The 25,662-nt window shown below is 34.7% G+C and overlaps 1 protein-coding gene and 1 long non-coding RNA gene across 11 annotated transcripts in view; both read right to left on the bottom strand.

Moving 5' to 3' along the window:
- Window positions 1-25,662, bottom strand: part of LOC100880577 (uncharacterized) — a 789,502-nt gene that overhangs the window by 608,960 nt on the left and 154,880 nt on the right. For 7 of the 10 annotated variants that reach the window (XM_076530101.1, XM_076530102.1, XM_076530100.1 and 4 more), the window contains exon 2: window positions 11,796-11,992. The exons of the other annotated variants lie outside the window; for them this stretch is intronic. In XM_076530101.1, coding sequence (XP_076386216.1) covers window positions 11,796-11,889 — 94 coding nt within the window. In that variant the 5' untranslated portion in view covers window positions 11,890-11,992. The remainder of the gene's footprint in view (window positions 1-11,795; window positions 11,993-25,662) is intronic. 10 annotated transcript variants of the gene reach the window in all.
- LOC143264129 (uncharacterized) lies at window positions 7,070-9,300 on the bottom strand. Its single transcript, XR_013037644.1, has 2 exons — window positions 8,907-9,300; window positions 7,070-8,832 (listed from the first exon to the last, which is right to left on the bottom strand). It is a non-coding gene; the product is annotated as an uncharacterized LOC143264129 (long non-coding RNA).

The raw sequence follows: 25,662 nt of genomic DNA on the forward strand, positions 1-25,662 counted from the left end.
TTATTTGTATATATATATTCAAATTGGTGGTTGGAGTCAATGCCTCGGTGAATAGCACGATTGAGGATTGTCGCAGCACCTTTTACACTCGGCCGACAAATCGGAGGAGATGTTCCGGTGGAGACTCGCACGAAGTCGAGATCAGGTTGAGACACCTAAGAGTTTGTCAAGAGGAATTTGTTGGGGCTCAAGACTTGCTTTGATGCCGGACGCCTGATTCCAACAGTACTGATCCGATTGTGTAATTCGCGACGCGAATAGTACAGTAACACACAGATTGACCTTGTCGAGCAGCTCGGGAAAAGTCAAACGGTGACTGCACTATGAGATTCATACGCTGATTGAGAACATCCAAAAGATGTCGGCAGGCACAATATGTGGGCTGGGCGATACTTCGGTTACCCAAACTGAATATGAACCCTATCCGAATAAATTCTCCTCCAAACAGAGTGAAAGCAGTGCCACACGATCGTGTCCACCTCTTCACAAAGGCATTTGAGAACAACCAAGGAGTAGCGGCAGGGCACTTTCGTGAGCTGGGCGATACTCTGGTTACTCAAACAAGTTTGTGAGCTGTGCCCCGATCAAACATGGCAGATATCATACAATTCCACACCAGCGAGACTACCTCTCGCAAGGGCACACAGGTACAATTAGAAGATACGGCGGGACACTTTACGCGGGCCGAGCGACATTCAATTGCCTGTATGAGCCTGAGAGCTGTACCACGCCAAAATGTACAATTTAAATGATTTCAGTCGCTATTCACAACTATGGGAATATCGTCGAAAGTTATTATAGAGAATTGACTACCAATCAACCGTTACTTACCACCTCTTTACCCAATGAATTTAGAAATTACCGTATTCGATTATCTGCTTTAATACAAATTAATATTTATGTTTTGACTACTACGCTGTATACGACCGAATAATTGTTACGAAATCTTATTCTGACTGTACCACCGTTCGGCTTGAACGATCGACTCCTCGGTTTGAAGCGTTTACGTGTCGCAGATAAATTGTCGGCTTGACGAATCTATCAGGTCGGTTTGATCTCGCGATCGCGTACCGTGTTTCGCAGAAAAGATAATTATTGAACCGACTCGATTCCTTTCCAGACGTAGAGTGTCGAATTTGATCCTCGCATCGACCTCATTCGATCGTTATCGAGTGGGGATCGATGCGCACGCATAATTAGTGAAAGTGGGGTAAATATTCTACCGGTAACCCCATGAAATAATGATCACGACGTATGCTCGGAGTAGGGATACCTCATACCGCGGCAATACATGAACAAATGTATAAGGTGTTCTTATATTATGTAACCAGCACGGTTACAATACCTACAACGGAATCCAATGCTATTTGATCACAAAGTACGTGATCCAGCATACCATTGCCATATTTTAACAATAGTATAGCGGTGGCAAGACCCGAAAAGCGGTCGTAAGACCCGATGCGGTCATACTCATAATCCGTAGTGGAGTCGCGCTCTGCGCGCTCACTCTGGGGTTGCGCCATGCGCAATCGCTCTGATAACACTTACACACCTCATGTTTATTCACATAAACATACTAAATACAGTGTTCATTCTATATACGCAAAAATGTCCTTTCCGATATAAGCAAAAATGTTATCCCCACCACTGGGGGGAAGACCCCTCGAGACGCCCGAGGTTCGCTTGCCGGGAAATGTAACGTGACCCGGGGCTTAGTGTATCCGTGAGACAATTCCAATGCAAATATAAAACTTTTTTATTTTTAACTTTTTCAAAATCCAACTTTTACTAATAGATTCTTTACATTTTTCTGATTAAAATGAGACCAAACACGACATAATTTGGACTATATTTACTGGTTTAGTTGACGATAAAAGTTTCTCACGTCGAAGAGGATAGCGAGTCAAAAAGAAAGAGACGCTACGATCGTGGCAATCGGCAAAGATCAAAAGTCTGTTCGATTGTTTGCAATACTTGAGCATTGCTAATTTTTTTTTTTTCATCCATTTTTTTATATAACTTTATCCATCATATTCGTGACGTTTTCCTGATTAAAATGAGACCAAACACGACGTAATTTGAGTTATAATTACTTGCAATATCTTATTAGAGTAAAATCATCGATGTTCGCGTGACACTTGAAATTACAAGTAAATATGTCCCGAAGTATGTCGTGTTTGGTCTCATTTTAATGAGAAAAATGTTACAAATATGATGGAAAAAATTTCAGAAAAAAAATAAAAAATAAAAAAGTTTTATTCTTGCATTAGGAGTGTCCTTCTAGTAGGTCACTGTTTGTTTACGTTCGGTCTCCTTCGCTCGAAATGTAGCACCTTTACGATATACGCAAACGGCGACCGTGATATTTTTCTCTTCTGTCCTTTTCTACGTTGGACAAGACATCAATCAATGTAGGACCTGTACGATATACGCAAAACCTCAGACCTGAAAGATTTGCGTATATACACACTGTACACAACTTTCACCAAGTTTTTTGGCCGCAAGATCGTTTTCCTCGGGGTTTGCCCTCAAAACTGTTGTCTTTTTTAGTTACCAACACCTATTCCTTTACTTGAATCACGTCACTCAGACACGAAGTTTGAGTTTCGATGCTACATAAATCATCTACGTAAAAAGTGAGGTAAATAACTTCTCTTTTTACTTCGCCTATATATATAAACGTGGATCTGCTTTTCTCTGTATAAAGACGTGTTTCTTCAGCAATATGCAGTTTATCATGTCAAATTTTCGCTGCTTGATTTAATCCGTAAATGTCTTCTTCTAGCTTGCAGACGAATTTCTTTTTATTTTTTATTTTTTTATTCTGATAGAGTATTTCAAGGCGAATGCAATGATCTATTGGGGAGGTCATTCATGGTCTGGATTAAAGCAATTGATTCGCTGTATAAATTTAAAGTCTCTTTTCTTACAAAATCTTTAGAAACTTTAGATTTACGATGGGGTTGTTTCTCACGAAGGCAGCTAGCAATTTGTATACGGGACTAACATTTGGCCTGCACGTTGCTAGCGCGTTTATGGCATGCAAATACCAGAGCTGTTTTTTAGAGTCTTTTTGTATTTTTAAATTTACAATTTGTATGTCCAAGTTCTTTCAGCGGTCTCAACATTTAATTGCCAATGTCATAAAAGTGAATTTCCTGAGGGTCCGAGGGCAGAACTTAGGATACATTAGCCAAGCCACTTTGTTGATAACTCAATAGAAATTCTGCCTTACGTCCACTTTCTTTTTTTTACCTCCACACAACACACCGTACTCCGCACGGATCGCGCTAAGGGCACACGGGGTAGGATGATATCCTTTTTTAAGCATTATTATTGACATGCAAAAGAGCCAATCAGGACAGTCACCGCATTTTCCGGTGAGAATTTTGCCGTAGCTTGTGATTTTCCACCTTTTTTATAATACAATTGTTATCTTAAATAAAATACTTTTAAGAAAAAAAATATGCCGACTTCGAAATGCACTAAAAAGTATGAAATAATTTCCATTTCCTAATGAAATAATTTCTATTTCATTCAATCATACAATTACGTAACAGATATGAATGAAACCTATTTACTCGTTAGGTAGTATATTAAATACATTTCAACCTTTTCGAAGGCGGCGCAAAATTAAAAGATTTTCTTGAACATGTCAACCTTTGGACAGCCGAACATAGGCAAAGCTTGTATACCTATTTTTTTTCTATAGATATAACTCGACAGCACGCCGCGAAGTAGGTGTTAGTGCGTATAGAATGTAACTATGGTCTATCTAGATTCATAGAGTATGCGACGGAAAGACTCGATCGCCGCATATACTATAAAGATAGAGCCCATCTGCCGCAAATTTGGTAATTCCCGCGTCGTGGGCTCCGTTTATAGGTTCTTAGATCCATGGCTTCCACATGCGAACGAAGTCGATTCAATTTCGTTTATATCAGAAAAGTTGCGAAATGAAGATGCAGTCGTTACATTTACGTATATTACTAGATATATCTATAATGGTTCGTATTCTTTCTCAGGATTTATTAATTTTCAATACGCCATACCACAATCAACTGGTTATTGGCAGCAACGTTTACTGTGGTATTTTTAATTTTAGTGCATTTCGAAGTCGGCGTATTTTTTTTCTTAAAATTATTTTATTTCACGCTTTTTAGTGGAATGGGGAGAATTGTATAGGATACTGCGAGACAGTTCTTCCGGGCTTTTTTTTGTCTGCGTAAATGCCATGAACATAATTAAGTAAAAGATAACATGAATATTCGTTTTTCAATTTTTTTTTTCGCTAATATCTCGAAAACTAAAGCTTTCCGTCAATTATGCATAAGGAAAAGGTTGTCCAGAACCATACCCCTGACAACATATTAAAAAGGACATTAAAATCGTTCGAAGTTGATTTCAAAAGTTAATAACAATTTTTCGCTAATATCTCGAAAACTAAAGCTTTCCGCGAAATTTGTATATGAACAAAATTGTTCAGAATCATGTCCGTGATAAGATATTAAAAGCACACTAAAATCGAGAAAAGTTTATTTTAAAAGTTGCCGGTTTTTCTGCAATAACAACACTTTGCAATTAAAAAATGAAAAATTTTTTGATAATGGTACCAATGGGGAGTCAGAACCTACCAGATGCAAAAGGTTTCGTTCTGATCGGTCCATCCAGCTAGGCGTAATCGGTGAACATACAGGAGTAACCTCCTCCTTTTTCGAAGTCGGTTAAAAATTATTAAATGCCCATTCATCGCTAATTTTATCACCGATCACAAATTTATATTGAGGTTCAGGACAGCACGTCTTGAATTCTCATTGTCGAAGATTTGATTTATTCCACTGCACAATTTACGTTTCCATAGCCAGTTTTACTTCCTTTTATTTCCGAAAGTTTCTTATTGTTCGTAAAATGCATGTGGCCTTTCCTTTTGGAGTTCAAGTCCTGGAAAAATTCTACGCTATTGATCACGTGGCTCGTTGCGCCCGAATCGACGAACCAAGAGTTCCTTTCTTCACTTGTCACATTAGTACCGTCACATACCACTCCAGAAATTTGATTACTGACATTTCCAGATGTAACAAAGAAACAAAATTCGTTGGAAGTGCTTTGTTTTAAATTTACCGTAACCTATTCTGCTGTATTCCATTTGCTTCTCCTAGCCTTAAACTTTGTGCATTAATTTTTATAATGCTCAGGTGTTTTGCAATAAAACACTGCTTTTTTGCCTTTGCGCCACTATTCTTATGCGTGATTTTCAACGCAGTGTCGCTTTGTGGTTATTTCCTCAGCTTCTATACGCACCGTGTATTCGTCGATCAATTTACCTTTGACAAGTAACGGCGTTATTTTTGAAGCCTACCCTTCAGTGCCGTTTCAAAAATGTAGTATGATACATGAAAATTTGAAAATAAGAAACACACTTGTATCTTGTCTGAAATTTTTTAACCAAGATCCGCCAAATAATCCTTATAGCTTCTAAGAAGTGCAATGTTTTTTCCACATCATCGCGTTATTTCATTATCAATGAACACAGTTTCGTCATGATATGAACTATAGCTGTACCTGTTTTTGGTGATAATTTTTCAACGTTTCTCATGTGTTTTTTACAGTTTTGGCACTCTTTATGTGTAGTAACTGGTTATCCTTTACAAGCAGTCATATTGATGCGTGTGCCTCGTTGTCCTTATGAGCCCATTCTGCAGTTACTGGTAATGGCTTGATGCTGTTACAATTAGTCACAGTTATTAGTCACACTCTTAAATAACATAACGAAATTCTGCACTGTTTGCTACTCTTATATGCAACTTTACTAGTCACTTTTTATGTAACTATCTTCACTCCTTCACTACTTATTCGCATTAGAGATTGGGTCCAGAATATTTATTCTACAACGAAAGATTTATTCGCATAAATATTACACAGTGGTAGTCTGCATACTACAAACTAAAAGGTAGCGAAAGAATTAAAAAGAATTTAAAGTAACTGTATGAAACTCTGCCATGATTACTTGACAACTGGCCTCTTTCTGGCTTTTCTTGGTCTCTAATGTTCGGGAAGAGTATTATAAAATAATAAGTCTGTTGTGTTTGGAGCACTTCCTGACTATAGTAGCATTTGGTTGAGTATATGCGGATGTGTCTACCTATTGTAGTTTCCAACATTATCTTATTCGCTGAATTCAATGGATCTTCTAACAAAAATTATTATACAAATACTTCTGTGAATGTAACTTTTCCTTTCTTAACATATTTTTACATGTTAATGTAGATATAGGTACTTAAGGGGGGCAATACCTTTAGACCAATGAAAATAAGCTGATTTTTGTGCATTTTTTTGTATAGGATATCTTTGTTTTGCGTTTCTGAAATTTTAGGTATAATTTATTATAACTATTGCCTATTACACAATATTTTTTGTTTTTAAATACACTTAAAAATGGCGGAATTATAACAATCCTTTCTGGAAGTGTTTGGGCGCGTCTCGTGAATCGGTGTGGGTTTTAGCTTTAGATATATTGGTCTGAAGCAAGTTTACAGACAATGTTTCGAAAACTAACATTCACAGTTAGTAGATGACCCTCAGAAATGTGCAAAATGTGTAAAATTAAAGAAATGGCACGCTTTTAAAGAAAAACTTTGAATTTTACTAAAAATTTTTGCAATATTTTGCAATAAAAAAGGACTTTAATGTTCAATTTATTTCATAATTTAGGTTCATATGTTAGATATTATTGTCATGGATATGTGCAAAAAATTTGAGCGCGATTGATAAACTAGTTTTTGAGTTATCAGCCACACCAATTGTAAAAATGTAGTTTTGAGAAAAAACGCGTTTAAAGTTTCAGTCCTCCGCACTGAACGCGTGAATACTCGCAGTGCTAATCGGCCATAACTTCAAAAGGCCTTTGTATTTCACTTTAAAATTTTGAGACAATATTTTTAAGATGTTACACTAACATTTTATAGACAAAAAAAATTTTTTAATTTTTCAAGATTCTAAAGGTATTGCCCCCCTTAAATGAACTCCAAATGTTAATGTTGTAACGAGGCATATTTTTATGCCTCGTTACGAGTGGCCACCAGGCCCGCCGGTTTCTCTCCTCCGCCCTGTCAACCCCTCGTGACGGGTCGTATGGAAGAGTGCGTGTTTTTTTTTTCGTTTTTGTAGTTCTCGATTTTATTATTATTCGCGGGCCCCTTTCCCCCCCGGCACCGGCATGAAGACGAGCGGCCCAAGGAAGAAGCATCCGCGGCTCCGGGCGCGGGGAAAACACCAACCCGAGAGATGGAGGCGCGGGATGGAGCCCATCAGCCACAGCCGCCTGCTGACCGGTCGCCGAGCCACCCGTCCACCTCCGCGGAGGCGACCGGCAGCCACCACCGAGGGACGCCAAGCCTGGGGACGAGCCACCCCAGTTGCCACCCGAAAGGGCCCCAGGACCTGGCCGAAACACTACTTGGCCCATCCCTGGCGCCGAAATCCTCGGGGAGGGAGAACTCCGCGCACCGAGGACCCGAGCCGCGGATACGGAGGGAGAAGCCTGCGAGCCGCGAATCACAACGCACTGCGAACCGCCCGCGTATCTTTATACCCACCTTTGCGCCTTATTTAGTTTTTTTTACACTGTATCATAATTCCTTTTTTTCTCTTTCTTTCTCCCTTTTACGTTTCGTGTGTGTGTGTCCGATCGGTGGAGTGTGGACTTACCTTGGCGCCGCGCCCAGATAGAGAACGACGCCTACCCGGACACCAGCGTACAAAGGTAGGATCTTTGCCTTCTTGTAAGATCCATAAGCGAGTGTGTGTGAGCGTGTGTGCGTGTGGGTGGTTCCTGGCGATAGGACCACCAGCCCCGGCGACGAGGACCTTAGGGACCGTATTCGCGGAATATCGCTGTACAGATTTGCGCTTTCAGTCCCCGCGATTCTGGGCCGCTGATCCCAGTTCAGGCTACCTTTTTTTTTCCTTATTGCATTGTATTTTGCATTTAGGTCCAGCGTTCCCTTTGCTGTCCACGACCCCCAAGAGGGCGTGCTCCCAAAGCGTACCACGTTTTTCTCGTCTTTTCCGCTCGTGTATTACTCGCGCGTACCGTGAGCCCTCGTGTCGCGATATCTTTACCGCAATTAGCGATCGCGACCCCGTTCCCTTACCGAACTCTGTACCACGAAGGGCTCATTCTCGTTCTTCTCGAAGGGCTAGCTTCGGCCCATAATAAAGCCAAATTCATCGTAACTACTCGCGGATACTCTACTTATTTTCTGTCCCCCTTGAGTACCGCTCCCGGAAGAGCTGCCGGAAGGGCGATTCCCCCGGACGCGTGCATTGCACTGGCGCCCCTTTAAAGAAATCGTCCGTGGGTGTGCGTATCGGGACGTGGAGGACCGCTTTCCCTAGCCGCCCTCCACCTCAGGGACTTTTCCTGTCGTCCCTCCCACCGATCCGTCACAATGTATACACACCGAATACCTTGATGAAGATTAAACTACACCACATCCACATGTTATAACATATAAACATATAAACAACATATCGAATAATTGTAAAATGAAAGAGAAAAAAAATTTTTAACAGAATTATAATCAGTTTTTCAATATGTTCAGGGGTTATGTGAAATAAAACACGTGCAGTTTATCAGAATAGTTATTATATTTATAAGTGAAAATAAACTATGAAAGAACCTATAATAGAATTCGGTGCTTACGAGGCGGGCGCACGGTTAGAACTAAACTAAGAAAAAACTGCAACGACAGTATATGTCCATACCTGGAGTACTTGCAGGCCCTCAGACCCTAAATTAACTTCCAAGGATGTAGGGTTTTCTAAAGACGGCTAAAACATGGTCAAGGCTTTAGCTTCAACACAATAATAGTTAAAACAATAAATATGTAAAATGAAAGAATCACCTCTACTTTGGTGACCTTGGAAACAATTCTTTTCTAATTGCGTATAGTGGTCAAATTCTTTTCCCTTTTTAGATAGTCATGAAAATATATTACAAAATTAGTCTTAACTACTACATAAAAATAAACCATAAAATTAGTCTTAACTATGTCACTGATACAAGCAGGAGGGGTAAGCAGCGGGTAAGCTCACAACTAGTGTAGGTCCCTAAAATAAGGGGTAGCTGACGTAATTCTATACAAGATTTCCCTTTGCAAAAATGGGGTTTGAAGTTTCGTTTTTGAATTATTAAACTGAGCACGCATAATCCTTACGTTCTGATTGGCCCATGTTTTTCCTTAATAATTCAAAAACGGAGCTTCAAACCCCAATTTTGCAAAGGGAAATCTTAGTCAGAATCACGGCAGCTCTCCGCCCCCCCCCCCCCCCCCCCCCAGAGACCTACAATAGATGTGAAACATCCTGTACATAAATACGTATAATAAAAAAAATCAAAACACTCAATATTGTTAATTATACAAGTGTGATAATGCGATATGTTTTCGGGTATCTATCAAAAAACGCGAAATACGATTTTACCTATAAAATGTAGAGGTTTGTATATGTGCAATACGTCATTGTATATATCACATTGGAACACAAATATCTCTTTCCCCTATTTTTTATTGTCAAACGCGATGTGTCAAATATGAAAATAAAAGAAAAGGTACAATTAATTAAATACGAAAATTAAAAATAAATTATGTACCCGATTTAGAATAAAAGCAAAAAATAAATAGAAGAAAAAAACGAACGATCGGGAGGAGGTCATGAAAAAACTGTGATTTTATAAAAATGGTATTTTTCCGGGTTAATAGTTCTGAAATTTGTAAAAGTTATCACAAAAGTTTCTCGGTTCATTAAATTCAAAAATCCTTTGAAACAATAATAAAAACACATTATCCAAAGGAATGACATTTTCAAATAATTTAAACCAATACATGAGTCTTCGCCATGTGATGTAAATCATTTGGTTGAACGGAAACCATTATAAAAATATCTTGTATTGCAAGTAGAAAAATATTTTTAAAGCAGTAGACGGGTGACTTACGAAAGTTTTTAATGCCGAAGAAAGTAATAATATTGTCATATTTTGTAAACAAAGTAAAACATTCTTGGAATATTCAACGAATTCATTTATCTCGATTTATCGATTTTAAGTATATCCAAAACTGTGTTCCATAAAAACACAAAAAGGTAACTGATGAATGGCAACTTCCAGAAAAATACATCTTCAAATTAATCATGTTAAAAGTGACTAAACAAAACTGATTTCTGTGTTTTAGAATTCAAAATTCTAACACTGCAAAATATTATGATAAATTATTAGAGACAATTGAAAAGTAATGCATAAATGAAGACTTTTCTCTATACCAATTGTCCAACATATATGTATGTACATATATAGCATCTTCTAATTCTTCTTTAGCATCTCCTTTCTACAGCATCTTCTCAAAAATATAAAAAACGATCTTTTAGGATCACGTTTTTAAAGTTATCAGAAAGTCTATATTAAACTAAATCCCTATTTTAATTAAAAATCAGGAGATCGGTCTATACGTAGTTTTCAGATATTCCAGGAGAAGCTTAACCTCAGAACAAAATAACGGGTGTTGTAATGCATAGAAATGATCAAAAAATAATTAAAACCTCGTTCATTAATTCTTTGTACAAAATTTTACTAATGACTTATAAGTGAAGAGGCATGAAGGACTTCGTAAAATGGAACTCTGTATATACGGAAGAAGTAATTCTCGCGTAAATAAAAACTAACGTTACAGAAGTACTGTTCAAATCAGGGGACGCTTATACTCGGATTCACATCATTATTGCCTCCTATACTATGACGCAAGGTACATCCACCAGTCTAATTTAGATCTCTCCAGCTACCGTATTTCCTTCCGAACCCTCGATCAATCCCCTAGATGGTAATATGCGTGCAATAATCGAGCCAATAATTCCAGGAAAATTGTAGCAGCCTATTGGAGCCCGTATCCAATGGGACCAATGTAAGACAACACGAACAATGGATTCAACAACAACTGATGCAAATTTGATATTAAAACTGGATATAAACTGTGAAACCTGATATTAGTTACATTTCATCGTTTTAAATTGCACTGAATTGAATTGAAATCACAGACATTTCAGAGATTTTGCATGAAATAACAACACAAACATGCTGCATTTAGTCATTAAATGTATTACTTCTATCTACCAATTTACAGTGCAGATAGCTTACTTAAAAAACCGTATAAATCGAAATTGTAGTTAGCCACCTAAATTAGTGATTTCAAAAACCGTATAATAGCGAAATCGTCTAAATGAAATATGTACCGTGAAAATTGAGGGACAGTTTCAAGAATAATGTTCAGTAGATTCTTTCTCACAATTGTTAAATGTCATGAAGTTATTTATGCGTATAACTGCAGGATTCATTGTTAAATATTTTAAACTGAAAAAATTCAGAAAAGACGACTGTACTAAAAGTTGGATAGAAAACGTATTTGAATGAGCGTTTATAATATTTATAAGAAAGTAGTTTAATATTAATTTTATTCCTTTGCACCATTTCCCAGGTTACAATAGACTATCGATTGTATGAAAATGTCGCAGCAGTATAAATGTTTAACAATTGATTTTCTCTCGGAGAAGTGGAAGCACAACCTGTCCGCAGCATCGTTGTTCAAATATGTAACGCTGGAAGCGTATACAGGCATCGTACGTATAAAAATGTGCACACGTCTCGGTTGGTTTGTGACTTTCAACGGCGTTGCAACCTTAGAAGGTGCAGCTTCGCTATGGAGCCACGAGCAACGCGGTCAAACGCTTGAGTTACTATGCAAGTGTACCTGTCGACGGCGACGAGCGGTGAATTGGAAAGCAGCGAGCAATGCTTGTGGCGGAATATAGCAAACGAGTACATTTCAATTCTCTGGCTGACATCGTTCTGATATCATTCTTGCTACTGCTAAACCGACGTCTGCGTTCGATCCACGAACGGTTAGCTTTCAACAGTGCAGTGGAAAAATCAGCTTTCTTTCCTTACCTGTAACAATATAATAAAAATAATCGTTGTAATAGAATTCTTAAGTCTGAACATTAATAACACTGTCCAACAGCCAATTGGCGTTTCTATTTTCATTCAGTGTTTCTTATAGCCTTTTCCGCGCTGATTACGAATCTGCAGCCCGTTTTTCTGCAGCACGTACAGTTTTTGAGAAATTTAAGTTTGAAAAAAAAACACATTTTTTAAATTTGAACCAATTTTGTGAGGTAACTATAAAAGATACTAAGATTCTGTTTACATCAAAAACTTCTATAGACTTTCCCGAATACAACGATACCTGCGTTTTATGCATTCTGAATGTTTAAACATGTTTAAATGAACATTGAACGTCGAGAGACATGGATTTTGCACCAATTTTTGCGTATATTTTTCAATTTATCTTAAAAAGTAAGGGTCTAGTGGAAAATTGAACTATACCACACGATAGAGCAGATTTTCACCTTTAAAATGCACCCCTAGAAAGTTGCAACGTCGTTTTTTTACGATGCCAAAAAGCAAAATAGCAACGCGCGACACGAGACGAGGCCAGTGGTATCGCGCCTATATTAATGCGATTACACTCTGGCGTGGAGCACCACCGCCCTTGTTTCGTCTCGCGCGTTGCTATTTTGCTTTTTGGCATCGTAAAAAAAACGACGTTGCAACTTTCTAGGGGTGCATTTTAAAGGTGAAAATCTACTCTATCGTGTGGTATAGTTCAATTTTCTACAAGACCCTTACTTTTTAAGATAAATTGAAAAATATACGCAAAAATTGGTGCAAAATCCATGTCTCTCGACGTTCAATGTTCATTTAAACATGTTTAAACATTCAGAATGCATAAAACGCAGGTATCGTTGTATTCGGGAAAGTCTATAGAAGTTTTTGATGTAAACAGAATCTTAGTATCTTTTATAGTTACCTCACAAAATTGGTTCAAATTTAAAAAATGTGTTTTTTTTTCAAACTTAAATTTCTCAAAAACTGTACGTGCTGCAGAAAAACGGGTTGCAGATTCTTAATCAGCGCGAAAAAGGCTATAAGAATCACTGGACGAAATTGGAAACGTCGAAAAAAAGTCAAAATTTGTTGGACAGTGTAATTGACGTGATGTGGAAGAGCTACGGTAAATAATAAGATGTATATGTGTATAGATTATGATAGAAATTGAAATCGAAAGTAATAAAATTGAACAGAATCTCGCGATGTTGAACATTCGGCAGACGCGTCAAGACTGAGGCGTAAAAACAAAAGAGCAGATCGGCAAACGCAGGACATAACTGCCGAACTACACGTGCACGCTCACGCATACACACACACACACACACACAGTAAACTGCGAACAAAGGAGATTAAACGCAAATTTGACCATATCTAACAAATTAAACAACTTAAGAGAACTTAAAATTCGGACAAAAATTGGGTAATACATCCTACTGTTAAAGAAGCATCCATCAAACAAATATCCTTTCACGAGTCCTGAAATTTTCTTTCAAACTGCATCAAGTATTCTCTACTTTTTACGATTATATCGGAATTATAGCAAAAATTTAGAAAAAAGTATGATAAATAATAATTTCTCTCAATCTTATATGTAATATTTTATAAGTCGTTACATAAAACGTCCTGGTTTTTGACAAAACGTTTCGTTATAAATAATTGCTTTATACCGTTCTTAACAAAATGTCATAAAATAAATAGTAAAATTATATTTATTTTTTATGTATGATACGAAGGGTTATACATATGTATATAAAATGTAGTTCCTCTTGTCACATCGAACACTATATTTGGTTTTTGTAAATTTTGTTACGTAATACTTATTGTCAGTATATTCTATGCACTTTCCAGGATTTTCACCGGAAATATCTACTTCTAAAATTTCGATAATAACAATTTGTAGACTAACTTAATTTAGAATAGTTTTCGTATGTACGGATACATTAATTTATTAACTCATTTTTGTAATTATTATCAAAATTGAATTTCTTTAATACATATCGCACCTTTTTAAAACAGATAATAAATATGATGTATTTTCTGAAAATTGTAATATTTTTCACATGTCTATATTACGATTGTGTGTGATGTCGGCAGTGAAGTTTGATATTATTGTTTCCGATCATATATTCACATTGACATCACAAACTGCGGTTAACAAGAGCACAATAAATGTGTAACATCTCTGAAGAATTTTCAAACTTTTATCCCAGTGTCATTTCTTCAATTATCGACTGTATTTCTCCCTTACTGACCGCGACATTAGACAAATCAAGTATCATAAGAATTCAGTAAACTGTCGGTAATAAATGTATAGTTTTGTATGGAAAATTCCGCTATGCTATTTGCCTACGCGCCGCGATGCTCGCCCCGAATTTCCTAGTATTCTCGCGTAATCCTAGAGAAGGATAGGAATATATTTTACAATTAGGACATTATTAGTTATTAAAATTATTAGTTAAACAAATCAGTCAATACATATCGAACCTACTGATATTATGTTATCCAGAACTAGAGTCAAATGTTAGTTTATTGCAGGATATACTGTAAATTATAATATTACGCTATGGAATATTCGAGAAGCATCCTATGCTTATACATTTAGATTCAATCCGTATGAAAGTCGTGCGTAGTATATAGAAGAAGGTAGAAAATACAATTTTCGTTAAAACACTATTAAATTACTACTTTTATATCAAGAACATAAACTATTATGTAGAATGCAATATTAATAACGTAATTAAATCGTTCGTTTTCATAATCAATGTCTAATTACGAAATTTACATGAAAATTATATGTATATTTCGACGTTATGGGGATTTTCTAAGAAATTGCCAAGCTGGCGAGTATAAAAGGCCGAGCGAAACCCGCCTAAATCGCAGAACAGTTTTCGAAGTCGAGCAAGCTAGAAGTCTCCTGGATAAGTATAACCGGAACAGTTTTCGCTGTCAAGAGCCGCAACGATTCTTAACACATTAAAGGCGGAGGATCTTGACGAGAGAATGCTAGGTAACGCGGCGACCGAACAGCTTCAAACCACAAAACATACTAAATACAAATGTAAAGTGGCGCATGGATTGCGCAATGTGGTTGCAAACCGTACTAATACGACTCCCGCCTTTAAGCTACAGTCGAGATAAATCGTATTGCTACGACTCCCGCCTTTAAGCTACAGTCGAGATAAATCATAGTACTACGACTCCCGCCTTTAATGTGTTAATACTTGACTGGTAAAGCGGGTATACGCAATTTGGATATTTGATCGTGGGTCGTTCTAGTAGCTAGCTAACGCAAGCTCCCCATTCAAACGGTCTTGTATCTGAAACTCCGCTAGGAGAGTGCTATACTTAGCGCCAAGAAAGGCTAAGAAATCGAAACGATAGCTCTCAGTTACTCACATTTGATTTTTCATCGGATTGCTAACGCGTCACCAGATTTTCGTAGCTCGCTCCGGGTCGTTTCGTAGCTAGCTAACGCAGGCTCCCCATTTGAGCCGCTTGGTCTCTGAAGCACGTGTCTTTTGGGTGGCAGTTCAGCAATCACGATTTTACAATTAGAATCAATTGATTTGCTACCGTGTTAGACTTATACTGTTCACCCTTTTCCTGTATCGTTGGGTCGTTCTAGTAGCTAGCTAACGCAGGCTCCCCAATTAAGCGATCTGGTTTTGGCCGTCAGTGTTCGTTTTGACGAAAAGGGTCATGGACAATTAGTTGTCGAGTCAGACTAAAAGAGTAACTGTTCCGAGGAAATAATTCAATTAGATTCAAACAAATTTTGGAACTTGAATTAATAAAAGAATATTGTTCTGTTATTAGCGTAATTTCGGTAGTCGACTACATCGCGTTAGATAATAGATAAAATCGTTAATCTGTCTAACTTTGCGAAAGCGTATCTAGGTACACTTAGAGAATCACACTTAGGTCGGATTCCTCGCTGCGGTAGACTATCACGCGCTAATATTATTAATTTCGTAAAAGAGTATTCAATTTATATAAGTTACAAACGTATTAATCAAGATAAATTTTGTCATTGCGTTAGCGTTCGAAACGAGAATCAAATAATATAGAATACCAAATTCAATTAAATACATAAAAGCGAAGTTAGCTTTGTCCGAAATCAGATTTAGTTAGATTCACAATTATCTATTACGTACTGTTTAATTTACCAAGTTCTATTATTTCTATTATTATTCTATCAAACTCTATTTAGTTTCTTTTGATCAAACCAATATACTTTTTATATTTTGTTGTTATTTGTTACTTGTTATTTGTTAAATTCATCATCTTCATTATTTTATTGAATAAACCTTATTGTTGAAAGATATTGATCTGTGGATTTCACTCCTTAACCACACACCACACGAATCCCACAATCTTTAGATTTAGTTATTTTCCAAAAGGAGTCGTTCAGTTGGTAAAAGCCGCTCTTTACCTTACTAGCGCCAGTAACTGTGGCGTCGATTTAGCGGCCGCCACGTCCCTGCCTAAATTATTGTATTTAGTCTAGCTTTAAGATTTTAGGTGTGAATGTTTGCCTGAGTACAAGTCAGTTCATCGCTGTTAGTCAAAGAGTAAGTTCGTGGACCTGCTACAGAATAAACGGAAAGTCAAAGGCGGAAAATAAGTATTATTCTTCCCTGCCGCGTCCTCATCCCATATAATTATCTGAACCTAGGTTCCAGAGTCGTTACAAATGCGTAAACGAAGTATTGGAGCGATCGTTGTACATCGTTCAAAAAACCTGTAAATATGTTTTTTTATTATTTTAATGAAATTGCTGATCCGCTTTATTAATGTTTTTAATAATGAAACTACGGGTTTATCGATTTATTATTTAAGTGAAATAAAAGCTAGATTTAATACTCGCGTTTTATACCTTTTTAAATTGTGGTCACAATAAAATAACACTATTAAAACGATTTTCTAAGAAAAGAAAAAGAAAGAAAAAGAAATACGCAAATACTTGTTTCATTCTGTACTATTTTAATTATGTTTTAAATAGATAATATTTAGCGTCTTGTATTACACAATATCATTTGTATGATTAAATATTTACCTATTATGATTTGAAGAATCGTGTTCCTAATTATTACTTTCATTTTTTATTATAGATTTTCATATGTGTTTCGCGTCTTACATTGTTAAATAAACGTTTTCCTTTGGTATTTACCCAAGGGGTAGGAACATGCAATTGTATATGTCTTGAAAAATCAAATTTTCAGTTTAAGTAATAATTTACTGACAATTAGTGGAGATAGAAACATTATCAGCTAAATTTCAGCAGTTAATTTAACCGAAGCCCGTGCACAGCTATAACCATGTAACTTAACAGGGAATTTGCTTTAAGTATAAGTTTTCGCAGATTGTAAAGATCCATCTTTCTGGAAGGCGTTGGCCCCTCCTCTAGTCGACTCTCCACAGATTATATATGTCAAGAACTCTCCAAAACTCCCGACTCCTAAAACTCCGCAAATAATGCTCATGAAGTTTCATCTCGAAGAAAAGGAACGGAGATAATCTCGCGTTTCCTTCCGTTATTGGCTTCTTCGTTTTAACTTGAACTTCATTCCACGTTGGTTGTTACTAGGGATTTGTACTTCCAAAACTACGACCGTCGCAACGCCAGGGTTTATACAAAATCCGATTTTTTAAAAATCGTTTTCTGCATTTTATTATTTCCAAAAATCCGATTAACCCAGAGTTCATATTCTTACAAAAATGTAATTAAAACAATAAAACAATATTTATATTCACCTCAATATTGTTTAAATAATTATAAAATTAGCTACAAACATGCATCTATATAAAATATACTTTATATAAATCAAATGAATAAAATAAAATAACTCCACCCTTAAATGCACCGTGTTGTTATTTGACAGCACAAAAACGAAAATACAATTTATGCATGTTACATTTTTACGTCCATGTATTATCAAGTGTTATTGTATAGACGAATGGTGAATAAATGGAGGCTTTATTTCCAAGGAAACAAAAATGTATAATCGTGTTTTTTAATCAATTTAAATTTATCCGCAAACATATTGTAAATTTTTTAGTCGCAAAGTGGCTTCAGTCATATAAAATGCTATATTTGCGAACAATAATGTACGGAAACGACAATTTTAATGTTCCATTAGTCGTGGAAAAATTATGCATTTAAAAATTAAATTCGTGAAAATCCAAATAATTTTTCAGTTTATTTAACGTTTATGGACAAAATAAAATATATCTATTCCATACAAAATAGAATAAGAAAATACAGAAATAATTAAAATTTCTATGAAATATGAATTATAAACTTTTATTTAATTTTGTGTTTTTCTATAGAACTACGTTGAGAATATTCTTTTTCGGAAGAGTGAAGTTTGAGAGAACAAAGTAAACATCGAAAGTAACACGAACACTTTCAGAATCTCATGTTACATTAGAAACTACAACTAATAATTAATCAATTTGTTGATTTTTTCAACATGAAGAATTATCGAAACACACTTCGAGATAATAAATATCAAGAGTTGTTTTCTAACGCGTATAAAAGTTTTATCATGAACTATGAGTTTCACTTGCGTAGGTATGTTACATAATATGACACATATTTTATTAAAAATGAGACGTTTTCGTTACAAACGACACATTTCATTTCCTTTGCGACTAGTAAATATTAGTTGTAATCTCAATTTTGATCAGTGTCGTAACATACAGTACAACAGTTTGGCAATTAGACATTTGTTTCTCCGATTTGAAACCGTTTCAATAATTTTATTACAGCTATTTCGATGTATTTTCGACAAATGTAATGGCTGTTAATCTGTCAGGTACAGCAAAACAATTCGTGTTTGCCATTCGAAACACAACGATTCCGCATCTGGTTCCGATATTTACTTCGAAAGAGTGGAATTGTTAGATATGTGTTTTTCAATCGAACATGTTTTAAAACGATGTCATTGGCTTGGACAGGGAACAACAGCCAACGAATAATTTGAACCGTCAACCGGTTAAACAATTTAATTAGAAAGTAAAAATTTAATTTCATCATTATTTTTAACAAATGACTTAAAAATTAAATAATATAAAAGCATTTAAAATGAAGTGAAATGATATCACTTCAAAAATAAACAAATTTTTTGAAGATATAAACTATTGTCAGAACCTTAAGTAACTTCTTAAAAATAACATGATTTTCGAAAATTTTATTTTTAAGAAAAATGCCACACAAATTATTACTTTCTTAACACAGAAAGTTCAGTATTAATTATGAAATAATAATAATTTTAATGTAGAATATATATCGATGGACAAATAGATTTATCTAAAAGGAAATACATTTATTTACATAATCGCGTATGTCTTAAATTATGTTGTACGCAAACTTGAAAACTTTGTTTAAAAAAACATGTCTTCAAAGTTTTCGATATAGAAATTTATCCGATATTTCCGGATATTTACGAGGGATATCACAAGCCGATTTTAATGAAATTTTTATATGTTATAGAACTCGAAAAATTAATTGACACGTACTTTTTCACGTGCGAATATTCACTTTGAATTGGTGAAAATAACCCTTAAAGTTGGAGTTGAAAAAGATATTTTCTAAAATGTTGGTACTATTTTGTTCAAATTTCGCATACGTAAACTATGGGTCCAAAGAAAAAATACCTGATTTCTGTCTTTAATATTCTGGAAATCGTATTATATTACATTTTTTATATTAATTTATTTAAAAAAAGAACTTGAAGGTCCATAGGTGCCTCTATAAAACGTGGAGTCCGGATCAGGTATTCTATTTGTTCCACGTTATGGGCGCATAATAATGGCAGTATTAAAGGACTGTATCTGTTCATTGAGTAGTGTACCACATTTCTAAAAAATATAATGATTCTGAAAATATTTTATTTTTTATATTTTCGAGAACGGTAATTTTTATTTTGAAATGGTTTTCTAAACTATTAAAAAGCAGTAGTGAATGTGAAAAATGTAATAAGGTTACACGTAATAAAATTGAAATGAATATCAGCATTCGTCAGCGCATATTTTGTAAAAGTGACATAGATTCAATTTGATTGAAGCTACAGTTAGTGGCATGCGCAACCATGCGTACTTAAACAGTTTTTTTTACCTAGGTGCGGATTCAGTTTTTGTTTTACTGAAAAAAGTAAATTTTTTACTTCTGTAAGAAAATTCATTAAATTTGAACTACAGTTACTCGATTTAATATTCGGACACTATGGTATTTGCGAAATTACAGCTTTATGTACTTACTTTCAATGTGATTATTGAATTTTCTGATCCCTAGTGAGTTAAAGCACATATTCTAGTTTACAAATATGTAGAATTAAATACTTTATTTTTTATTGTTTTCCGCATAATAAATTATAAACGAAATTAGACCCGATATTGATGTCGAAAAAATATTCGGACATTTAATATTACATAAAGTTTTTTTCTTATTTAGAGTGTTTGTAACAACAAAGTTATAATTTTAACATTAATTTAATATTTTTTGGGATATCCCTTTTGTCTGATGACGTGTTGCAAACGAATTGGCATGTTCGAAATTATTTTATTTCCACTCTTCCGTCAGTCGAATTTTTTAGTTCGTCTTTTGTTTTTATGGGGGTGGTTTTAACATTACGATCCAATAAGTCCCACAGATTTTCAATTGGAGATATATAATAAATATATAATAAATATTCCTGAACTATTCTCGATTTGTGTTTCGGATCGTTATCCTGGTAGAATTTAAAACTGTCGCGTATACCCATATTCATTGCACTTTTTAATCAATTTTTTATTAATATGTCTCAATATTTGTTCTTGTCCATAATATCTTCAATAAAAACCAGCCCCACTACTCATCGTCGGTCTCATATTACTTATTTTTAATTGTTCATTCGGTTTACGTCACACTAATTTTCGTCTGTTAAATCACTTTCATATGACTGGTTGTAACATTCCTTGCGAATTCAGCTAAGTTTCTACTCTCTAATCGCTTTCTGATCAATGGAAAAAAGAACGAAGTCCAACTATGAATAAAATGTCTTTCAGAACATAACATTATAAAAAAGCGGTTATACGTAGAAGTATTTAAAATAATTATGAAATATCATGTTTTTGCGTAATTTATCACTCTGCATTTGATTAAATAACTAAATAAGCAGATTATGAAAGTCTTCTGTAAGGTTGAAATTTCATGACCACAATATTAAATAACTCATTTTCGCTCCCTGGGCGATTCCTCCGGACTCCCTATTAGCCAATTTCCGACACTTCTGGCAATTTTTCGGCGAGGGTTTAGAGAGTACTGAGTCGGAATTTCACATCGCCAGAGTCATATCTGACCTCTTTTACACAACCTTTTGTATATGACAGTCATCTCACGGGGTTATATAATATTTTGATTAAATGCGAGAAACATGAGAAACAATGTGACAAATCCAGTTGAGTTGTCTGAAATGGGGAGTACGAATGCTTAGCAAATTCGTGACTATCTGGGTACGGTATGAGTGCAGGTACTAATTTCCAGGAATGTTTGAAGATCATAATTTTGTAAAGTTTCAAAAGTTTTGTTCGACTTTTCTTGGAGAGAGAACCAAGTTTTTGACAGTACAAACAACTATATTTTTTCAGTTTTAGTTGAAAATATCCATGTTTCTGTACTCCTTAAATTTGCACATATGAATTAATTAAAATTTTCAACCGTAAATATAACCTTTAACACATATTATATTTAAGAAATAAATATTTTTAAGCTACACTGGTTTTTAATCGTCAACCTTTTTTGCATCGGTATATGATTAATTTAGCATTTTCTTAGAATACTTGCACTGTGATACTATATAGCATTCATTTTGATTGAACAATGGTTCTATTTCAAAATCCTAGAGAATTTCAGAATTTCATTAAAAGCTAATGTTTAAATGAATTCAATTTAATTTCCATTTTCAACTTACAAAATTTTACAGACTGCTTTTCTCACACAAAATATTTTTTCAATTAGAAAATTGCGTTTATCATGATCTGTCATCTTCAATTTTTCTCTGTTTAGTTTAGAATATCAACGAAACAAAAAATCGTTCGTTTAGATTTATATCATAGTGGTTTCAATGCAACAACAAAAAAAAGAATTAGGTTTCCATTGTTACTAGATACATTGCTTTCAACTATATTCTGCTAAATACATACAACAATGCATAAATCAACAGAGACATCATCAATAGGCGCAGAAATATTAAGTACTATTATTTAAATAAATAAAAATCAGTAAATAAGTGTTTAAATTGTGTCATTAAAGGTGCGACCCCTTAAGGAAATTTCTTATCAAGCAACGCGACGTTTACGTAGGATTTTCGGTAATAAAATTATCAAAAATGAGTTCCAACTCGTGCGACTGTTTATACATATGATAGGAAAAAAAACTATAATAAACTAAAGTACTTTGAACACATTCTTTAATTCTGAAGTAGTTCAGAATGAAATTCCTAAACACCTAAACCCTAATCCTCCAAAATCTTGAAGTCATTAGATATAACCTAAAAGAAATTATGAACTATAATACCTTAAATTCGAAATACAGGAACAATAGAACCAATAAAGCCAAAAGCAGTTACTTTTGATAAATCTTGTCCAGCTAAAGGTATAACTTTTTGTTTCACGTATGGCACAAAATGGTGTATATGTAACTATTAGGTCGAGTCATAAGTAACTTCCGATGCAGCTAAATAGATTTTATTGTGTGTATGATGAGATTATGAAGGTATAAGTCACTACGAGTTGTTGAAGTCAAATGTAACGATTACTGCGAATAAATACATTCAGCAATTGCAAAGAGTGCAAGAGAAACTCCTAGATAAAATAATTTTTAGAAAAAAAATACACCGACTTCGAAATGCACTAAAAAGTATAAAATAATTTCTATTTCCTAATGAAGTAATTTCTATTTCATTCAATCATACAATTACGTAACAGATATGAATGAAACCTATTTACTCGTTAGGTAGTATATTAAATACATTTCAACCTTTTCGGAGGCGGCGCAAAATTAAAAGATTATTTTGAATATGTTATTTAATTTTGCGCCGCCTCCGAAAAGGTTGAAATGTATTTAATATACTACCTAACGAGTAAATAGGTTTCATTCATATCTGTTACGTAATTGTATGATTGAATGAAATAGAAATTACTTCATTAGGAAATAGAAATTATTTTATACTTTTTAGTGCATTTCGAAGTCGGTGTATTTTATTTCTAAAAATTATTTTATTTCACACTTTTTATCGGCCGGCAAGACGTGTTTGTAGAAACAGTAGAAAATCGGCGACTGCATGTTGACTCATACACCACCAGAGACACGGAGGCATACGTAGTATTCAATATATTAGTAACAATAGTTTTTCGCTAATAACTCGAAAACTAAAGCTTCCCCTTAATTGTGGATAAGGAAAAAGTTGTTCAGAATCGTGTCCCTGATAACATATTAAAAGGACATGAAAATCGTGCAAAGTTGATTTCAAAACTTTTCAACAATTTTTCGCTAATATCTCGAAAACTAAACCTTTCCGCGAAATTTGTATATGAACAAAATTGTTCAGAATCATGTCCGTGATGAGATATTAAAAGCGCACTAAAATCGAGAAAAGTTTATTTCAAAAGTTGCCGGTTTTTTTGCAATAACTATACTTTGCAATTAAAAAATGAAAAATTTTTTGATAATGGTACCAATGGGGAGTCAGAACCTAACAGATGCAAAAGGTTTCGTTCCGATCGGTCCATCCAGCTAGGCGTAATCGGCGGGCACACATAAAAAAAAATAAAAAAAAAAAAAAAAATATATATATATACTGATCGAATTGAGTAACCTCCTCCTTTTTCGAAGTCGGTTAAAAAGCGCCCTGCACTCGTCAATCGTAGAAATGTCATTCTTTTACACGACAACGCGCGACCGCATACAGCAAGGGTGACTCAAGAAAAAATTCTTGAGCTTGGATGTTTTACCACATCCACCTTACTCCTCAGATCTTGCCCCGACAGACTACCACCTTTTCTGTTCCTTACAAAACTTTTTAAATGGAAAAACCTTCAATTCTGAAGAGTAAGTCAGGCAGGCTGTTGAAAGCTTCTTCCAGTCCAAACCAACCACATTTTACAAGGAAGGAATTGATAAACTACCAGGAAAATGGGAGAAGGTTATAGAAAATAGTGGTGAATATATAATAAAATAATATAATTTTGTTGTTTAATGAGAACGAAATAAATGTCTGATAAAAAAACGGAAGTTACTTATGACTCGACCTAATATTTACACATGTAACATGTTATACACAAATCTTTATTTTTATTTTTTCTTTCCATTTGAACATGCTTAATCCCAAACTCATTTTTTTGTGGAGTTTAAAAAACAAACTTTTACCAATATCAAGGCACTCACATTTTTCTTCAAAAGTTGTCCTTGTTTATTATCAGAAAGACTAAAGAAATGTAGCAATCTGGAATACTGGATCGAAAGACTTGAATTTCTTGTACCTTCAGATGCAATGAGGATGCATTTTGAATCTGGCGATTCTTGCAGGTCTTTTTAAGAGGAAAAACAAAAAAACGGTGTGCAAGTTTTAATTGTAATTGCAATGATCATTTATTGACATTGATTAGCAGATGTTAGTATCCTAATCGCTTTATGCTACGTCTAACTAAAATTTTATTTGGAATTTGGACGGTGATCACATTTCTTCGACACTGTAATTGTCTTTAGATCTTAACTTTTCAGAAAAATTATCGTCAAATTACCAGAAAATGTATTGATATTGATTTCATCGAAGCTATTTCATCGAAGCTTGTTGCTTGTGAGTTATGCGGGACAACAGAAAGATACCTCTTTAAAAATTATGGAAGGCACTTAATGGCAGTCAGACGGTTTTTAAGTCACATTGGTGAAAATGTTTTATTGCATTTATTGCCAATTAAAACGCCAATATTCTTAATTACTTAGCTAACAGTCAAGTTTTCAAAAACTTCATGATTAAAACCTTCAATAACACTTTGGTAATTAACGTCTATCAATGGTTTTAATTTTTTTTATTACATAATGTATTCAGTGATGATAAACAGAAAGTTGTCCTGTAACTTTTCTAATGCTTTTCTGCTCCCTTTTTATAAATTTTAATATTAACTGCCCCTATAAATGTTTTTCTTATTCACGATCGATGTATTTTAAAGAGAAAACGTAGAATATTATATGCAAATATGACCTGTTCATTTTTACGTAGAGAAAGTAACGCGATACTTTCATATCGAAAATGTTGTGTTAGTTTAGTTCCTGACTAAGCTTCTGAAAGCGAAAATGCTTTAACCCAAAAAATATAAAATCCAACTCGAAATTAAACATATAAATTGATAACTTGTTAGAAACGATCTAATAGTTACTTATTTGGGTAATTTGCTAAAACCACGATACAGTAAATATTCGATATCTGCACAAATGACCTGTACGATATGTACACCAAAGCTATCCCCACCACTGGGGGAAGACCCCTTTGGACGCCACGAAGCTCGATCGCCGAAAAATGTAACGTTATTCGGGTAGGAGTATATCCGTAAAGCAATACATATATTTATAGAATAAGAATAAAACTTTTTTATTCTTGATTTTCTCGATATTCAACTTTTACCAA

This window comes from Megachile rotundata, chromosome 3, assembly GCF_050947335.1.
Source record: "Megachile rotundata isolate GNS110a chromosome 3, iyMegRotu1, whole genome shotgun sequence".
NCBI classification, from domain to species: Eukaryota; Metazoa; Arthropoda; class Insecta; order Hymenoptera; family Megachilidae; genus Megachile; species Megachile rotundata.